At 45.7% G+C, this 7500-nt stretch overlaps 1 protein-coding gene across 4 annotated transcripts in view; it reads left to right on the forward strand.

Moving 5' to 3' along the window:
- The window catches only part of tp53bp1 (tumor protein p53 binding protein, 1), a 16935-nt gene that overhangs the window by 8706 nt on the left and 729 nt on the right, over window positions 1–7500 (forward strand). For 2 of the 4 annotated variants that reach the window (XM_034558507.1, XM_034558525.1), the window contains exons 20-27: window positions 820–1031; window positions 1357–1527; window positions 3013–3413; window positions 4110–4301; window positions 4383–4550; window positions 6267–6458; window positions 6553–6647; window positions 7257–7453. In XM_034558507.1, the coding sequence (XP_034414398.1) occupies window positions 820–1031; window positions 1357–1527; window positions 3013–3413; window positions 4110–4301; window positions 4383–4550; window positions 6267–6458; window positions 6553–6647; window positions 7257–7453 (1628 nt within the window). Of the gene's footprint in view, window positions 1–819; window positions 1032–1356; window positions 1528–3012; window positions 3414–4109; window positions 4302–4382; window positions 4551–6266; window positions 6459–6552; window positions 6648–7181; window positions 7454–7500 lie in introns of all 4 variants that reach the window. The other 2 variants (XM_034558498.1, XM_034558517.1) reach the window with 2 other exon arrangements.

Here is a 7500-nt window from a genome sequence, read left to right on the forward strand (position 1 = left end):
AGAATGCAGCTTTAACACATGAAGCATAGACTTCCATACAACCAGAGGAGTCGCTCCCTGGTGGTCAGGAGAGAGAATGCAGCTTTAACACGTGAAGCATAGACTTCTATACAACCAGAGGAGTCGCCCCCTGGGGGTCAGGAGAGAGAATGCAGCTTTAACACGTGAAGCATAGACTTCTATACAACCAGAGGAGTCGCCCCCTGGTGGTCAGGAGAGAGAATGCAGCTTTAACACGTGAAGCATAGACTTCTATACAACCAGAGGAGTCGCCCCCTGGTGGTCAGGAGAGAGAATGCAGCTTTAACACGTGAAGCATAGACTTCTATACAACCAGAGGAGTCGCCCCCTGGTGGTCAGGAGAGAGAATGCAGCTTTAACACGTGAAGCATAGACTTCTATACAACCAGAGGAGTCGCTCCCTGGTGGTCAGGAGAGAGAATGCAGCTTTAACACGTGAAGCATAGACTTCTATACAACCAGAGGAGTCGCTCCCTGGTGGTCAGGAGAGAGAATGCAGCTTTAACACGTGAAGCATAGACTTCTATACAACCAGAGGAGTCGCCCCCTGGTGGTCAGGAGAGAGAATGCAGCTTTAACACGTGAAGCATAGACTTCTATACAACCAGAGGAGTCGCCCCCTGGTGGTCAGGAGAGAGAATGCAGCTTTAACACATGAAGCATAGACTTCTATACAACCAGAGGAGTCGCCCCCTGGTGGTCGTCAGCTTTACTAGCAATTTGTAAAATATATTTAACACTCATCACTTCTTGACTTCGGCGTGACCTGTTTTTATTTATTTGTTGTCATGTCACCAGGAGAGCGAGGAGCCCGTGGTGGACTGCCAGGTGTTGGACAGCGACATCTCTCCGTGCCGCACGGGCAACAGCTCCGTGACCTCCGGCGACCTCGCTGACATCAGCTCTCTGTCGTCCAAGGCCTCCAGCCTGCAGCACAGCTCCGGGGGAACCAGCAGCAGCGGCTTCACGCGGCCGGACTTCATCATGCCGCCCATCCGCGGGGCGTTCAGGTACCCTCCCCCGGCCTCCCGCGCTGCGTCCCCCTCGGTCCTCTCTGATTTCTCTTTGTCTGTCCCAGCTGACGTCACTCCTTCACCTTCTTTGCCTTTTCTAACACTCTGATTTCTCAGTGATTCACTGATCCCGGCCTGCTTCGGGGTGCACGTTGCACGCGGGCACAAATCTGGGGGCCGCAGCAAAGAAAGACGCTCCCCCATTCAATGTGGTGGTGGGGGGGTGGGGGGGGGAGTGTTTCTGATGTTTGCAGCGCAGCTCCCAGATCAGTGCCCCGTGCAACCTGACCGGATTCCATTCGTCCCCTCTGTGTGTCTGCAGTCCCAGGAGGGGAGGCGGGCAGCAACAGAGGGGTCACAGGGGTCACAGGGCAGGGTCAGTGGTCACGGTGAACAGAGGCTTCGACCCCCCGGGGTCCCAGGCCCTCGCCCCTATGACCCCCAGAGGAAGGGCGAGAAGGGGTCGACCCCGGTCCCGGTCCTCGATGTCCAGGTGAGTCCTTCGCGGAGGCTCGCTCTGCAACAGGCAAAACAAACCGCTTGACCCCCGCAACGTCTAACACTTCACTTTCACTCTTTTCACTAATCTCCTCTCACGCCGTCGGTTTCTATCGTTTGTAGATTTGCTTGTTTATTTCTTGCAAATGTCGTAAAAACCCAAAGATAACACATTTACGATGACGTGCGTCTGAATCCTCGTCACTTTTTTTTTTTTATTGATTATGGACTAATTTCTGCTTTAAATTAAAATATTTATCTGTAAAGATAAAGATGAAAATTAGTTATTTAATTGCACGTTGTTTAGTTAAAGAATGTTTATTGGATTGGATCACTTAACCATTGTTTTTTTTTTAAGAAAAATGTTTCTCTAATTTAAAGCCTGATTATTATAGGATGCATCATGTCTGCTGCATTAATAATGCTCTGACCTTTAAGGGCCTAAGTCTGTACATTTTATTATATCCAACACGTGTTGCGACGTCTGAACCCCCAAACCCGCCGGCGGGATGGAGAAGCCAGAATCTGTAAATAAAACATAATTATCGTCAGATTTTCATCTGTTTCCGACGGTACTTGAACACATCATGTGCGACTAACGCTTCAGACAGGAAAAAGTTACTGAAAACTAAGCTTAAAACGTTGATTTGTTTTCATATTTATTTATTCTACGTCATTTCAAATCTCACCCGACTGTAAACCAATTTGCTTTAACCAGATTCTGTATAAAAAATAGGAAGTCTTGATTGACTCAAAGACCAACAGTCATGTGACGAAAAATCTAAAAATACAACTGAACCTATGAACAAATGTAAATAAGTTGATATATTTATGTATTTATTTATATACAGAACACAGCTGCCATTTGTCAACATTGGTAACACATGTCATATTTTACATTATGAGTTATTCTGCACTAAAAACATAATTACAAAGTTGGAGTTGGTAAAGTTGAGAGGGTTAAAATCGCCAAAAATAATCGAAAAATGTAAAAGCCAAAAATGTCCCAAGAGATTCACAAATGTTTGGAAATTATGGGTCAAAGGTCATTAAGCAAGACCCAGCCCAGTCTTAATCTATAAATAAATAAATATATTTATGTATTTATATATATATATATATTTATTTATTTATATATATTTATTTATTTATTTTTATATGAATATATATATATATATATATTTGTTTATATTTATATTTATTTATATATATATTTATTTTTATATGAATATATATTTATATATATATATATATATTTTTATATGAATATATATTTGTTTATATTTATTTATTTTTATATGAATATATTTATTTTTATATGAATATATTTATTTATTTTTATATATATATATATATTTATATGAATATATATATATATATATATATATATATTTTTTTTATATGAATATATATATATATAATATAAACAGGAGCTCCTTGAAGTCGACGTGTTTCTGACGCTCTGTTTCGCCGTCTAAAGGGGCGTCGGCTCCCTGCGGCTGCTCGGCGCTCGCGGCCCGCCTCATTCCTCCTCCGAGGACGAGCACTTCACCCGCATGCTGCCGCCGCGCCTCCCCACCAGCCCCCCCGCCGCCGCGGACGGCGAGCCGCCCCGCCGCTCGGACTCCCTGCGCTCGTCGCCGGAGGAGGCGGACTCGGCCGGCAGCAGCTTCGTGGGCCTGCGGGTCGTCGCCAAGTGGTCGTCCAACGGATACTTCTACTCGGGTCGCATCGTCAAGGACGCCGGCGACGGGAGCTTCCGCCTGCGGTTCGACGACGGCTACGAGTGTGAGGTGGCGGGGAGGGACATCCTGCTGTGTGACCCCATCCCCATGGAGACGGAGGTCACCGCCCTGCTGGAGGACGAGTACTTCAGCATAGGTGAGGGGGAGGGGCTCTAATGTGGTGACCTCTGACCTTCAGCATAGGTGAGGGGGAGGGGCTCTAATGTGGTGACCTCTGACCTTCAGCATAGGTGAGGGGGAGGGGCTCTAATGTGGTGACCTCTGACCTTCAGCATAGGTGAGGGGGAGGGGCTCTAATGTGACTGACCTGCAGCATAGGTGAGGGGGAGGGGCTCTAATGTGACCTCTGACCTGCAGCATAGGTGAGGGGGAGGGGCTCTAATGTGACCTCTGACCTTCAGCATAGGTGAGGGGCAGGGACTCTAATGTGACTGACCTCTGACCTGCAGCATAGGTGAGGGGGAGGGGCTCTAATGTGACCTCTGACCTGCAGCATAGGTGAGGGGGAGGGGCTCTAATGTGACTTCTGACCTTCAGCATAGATGAGGGGCAGGGACTATAATGTGACCTCTGACCTACAGCATAGGTGAGGGGCAGGTACTCTAATGTGACCTCTGACCTTCAGCATAGGTGAGGGGGAGGGACTCTAATGTGGTGACCTCTGACCTTTTATCTCTGTGAAGACCTGGATCCATCCAACAGTCCCTGACTGGTTTGCCCTAAATGTTCCTGCAGCTGAGCGTTAGCCAGGAGCATGCTGGGTAGTGGAGTAGCCTCAGGTCCCAGCTGCGTTAGCTTAGCTTCCATCTCTTGACTCCGCCCCCCCTTGCAGGTGTGGTGAGGGGCCATAAGACCGAGGGCCAGGACCTGTTCTACAGCGTGGAGAAGGACGGCCAGAAGCAGTGGTACAACCGGACGGCCATCATCTTGTCCATGGACCAAGGGAACAAGCTGAGGGAGCAGCACAGCCTGGGCCCCTACGAGCCGTCCCCCCCGGTGCCCAAGGCCTCCGACATCAGCCTCGGTGAGCCCCGGGCCGACGCCCCCCTTCTGTTCCTCGTTTCTGGGCCTTTTTATTTTAATAAGAAGTGGCGTTCCCCCGTAGATAACCTGGTGGAGGGCAAGAGGAGGCGCAGAGGAGGCCCCGAGGGTCCGAACACCCCCGACCGCAGCCCTCGAACCCCCGGCCCCTCGGGCAAGAGGAAGCTGATGGCCTCCGAGAACACCAGGACGCCGGCCAAGAGGGGGCGCCGGGGCTCGGGCGCACGAGCCGGTACGGAGACGCGCTCGCCGAAACCCTGACCGCCTCCGGACGGAGAGGGAGGGGGTTTTATATTTGTTTTTAATTCAGGGATGTAATCTGTTCTTTACCCTGGTTTTTATTTTGTTGTTGTAGTTTTATCTTTTTTCTTTCTTCTTTTAATTGTCGTTTTTTTTTTTTTTTTTTTTTAAAGCATTTTAAATGAGTTTTAGATTTTAAATAATGTTTTTTAATCTGTTTTTAATCGACCTTTGTGGGTCTGCAGGCGTAATGACACTTTTTAAAACTTTTTTTTATTTTTTAGAAGATATTATTCCGTAATAAATGTATTTTTTTAGTGTGAACCTGTTTACGTTGAGGTGCTTTGAGCGAAGTGACGGTTCTCCGTTCCCTGGCGGGTTCTCCTGGCAGTAACGTGTTGTTTGTGTACTGAGCTTAAATGACACTCGTAGGACGCTCCGTGTCCGTCTGCCGCCGCTGGCCGCCGCCGCCGAGGCCGACCGGGTAATTAACGACGTGCACCGGTGTTCCCATGGTGACGGTCCACGGTGGAGGTCAATGCGCTGTTTTGAGTCACGGGTGTTTTTGCTTTTGAGAGACATTTCTTTTTAAATATAAAGTTTTTTATATTTAATGCTCAAAAAGGTCGGTTCACCTAAATTTAACGAAAATCAATCTGACTGTCGCAATGCATTTATTTATTTTATTGTCTTATTGACAGACGTCCAAATATCCAAATAACATTTTTCTCTTTTTTCTTTACACATAGGAGATGCTTGACTCTCTACACCTTTACCCTATATGTACTTTAATATATATATATATATATATATATATATATATATATATATATATATATATATATATATATATATATATATATATATGTGTGTGTGTGTATATATATATGTATATATGTATATATATATATATATATATACATATACATATATATATATATACATATATACATATATATATATATACACACACATATATATATATATATATATATATATATGTGTGTGTATATATATATATATGTATATATATATATATATATGTGTGTGTGTGTATATATATATATATATATATATGTGTGTGTGTGTGTGTGTGTGTGTGTGTGTGTGTGTGTGTGTATATATATATATATATATATATATATATATATATATATATATGTGTGTGTGTATATATATATATATATATTTTATCACAGACATTTAAATTGAATAAAGAAAAACAATGTAGTTGTATCTACGACCGTACAGTTCATGTTTACTTGAGGTTCTGCAAGTAAAAGAACATTTTCAGAGAAAGTGGGTTCTCCTACGATGTGGAACCTAATCTCATCTACTTGACTGAATATGTCCATCTCCAATGTGGAAGGAAAAGTCAGCTTCTCCATCGTGTATATATAAAATATATATATATATATTAATATTAACTAATACATCAACCTTGAGGGAAGCTGTCTTCAGCCATATTCTGCTCAAATAAATGTTTTTACTTAAAAAGAATGACTTTATCTCCCGGTACTCGTGTTCTCTTACTGTGGATCATCCAAAGAACCTAAACATGAACGATCTCTAAAACATCGGCAGATGATGACGAAATATATTTTTGGGTAATTTGGATGAACCGACTCTTTTAAGTTTCCTCCCTCGCTCGCCGTCTTTGCTTCTTTATCTTCTTCATCATCATCTTCTTCACGCTGTCCCCCTGCAGCCCAGCGGGTCGGGCAGTGCAACACCTCCGGCAGCGGCACGGACCTCGCCGGCCGGCCCGGCGCCGTGGTGGAGACCCACGGCCCGCTGCCCCAGAACACCACGCTCTTCATGGGCTTCGCCTTCATGCTGACGGCCTCGTCCGAGATCGACCGGCTCACCAACCGGCACGCCGACGACGAAGAGGACGACGGTGAGGAGGCCGAGCCCGCCGCCGGGGGGGCGGGGCCTTGATCCGCTTCACGCCGCGACCCGCGGATCAATAACTGCCGTGTTTCTGTTTCCAGATGACGTGCAGACCGGCCCGTACAACAAAGTGTACACGGAGAGCCAGCTGCAGGGGGGGGGCGGGTTCGTCCTGCAGGACTTCAACGAGGAGCAGGTGAGTTCAGGAGCATGACTTATTGTTATTATTATTATTATATAATCGTTGTTGTTGTTGTTGTGCTACTTGTACTAAACTTTAATTAATCAACCTGCAGTTTCGCCCTCAAATAAACCGATTTAGTGTTTAGATTTTAACCTCAAAAAAGGTGTTTTCCTTTTTTCCGTCATACATTTGCAAAACTGGATTATTTCAACACAATAATATGAATAATATACCTTTTATTTAATAAGCTAAACTCAAAGGCTTTTCACACTTTGCAAAGGTGATGAAATGGAGAGAAATATTTAAAAACATACTAATTAATAATAATTTTTAAGTACATTTACTTTAAAGGAATAAAACAAGTTTAACTCCTCAGCGCGGCTCTTATTTACCCAGAATGCCGAGTTCTCCTGCTCGTGTTTCGAGCCTCTCTCCGCTACCTTCTCCATCTGTCGCCTCCATGGAAGGCGACAGATGGAGAAGGAACAAGGAAGTTCTGGGTTTTTTTTCAAGGAAGTTCTGGGTTTTTTTGAGTGCTGTCCACAGGCCACGCCCCCTGAAACAGCCTCTAGTTCTTCCTCGCCGCCTCACGTCCACCTTCTGCCTCTCCCGGGTCCGCAGTGCAAGGCGGCCTACCAGAGTCTGCTCATCGCGGACCAGCACTGCCGCACCAGGAAGTACCTCCTGTGCCTGGCCAGCGGCGTGCCGAGCGTGTCGCACATCTGGGTGCGAGACTGCTGCAAAGAGAACAAGCTGCTGAACTACCGGAACTACCTGCTGCCGGCCGGCGTGGGGCCGGACGAGGCCGTCGTGGAATGGTGACGTAGCTTTTTGTTAGTTATTGGTCTTATTTTCATTCTCATTG

Source organism: Cyclopterus lumpus, chromosome 3 (genome assembly GCF_009769545.1).
Source record: "Cyclopterus lumpus isolate fCycLum1 chromosome 3, fCycLum1.pri, whole genome shotgun sequence".
NCBI lineage: Eukaryota > Metazoa > Chordata > Actinopteri > Perciformes > Cyclopteridae > Cyclopterus > Cyclopterus lumpus.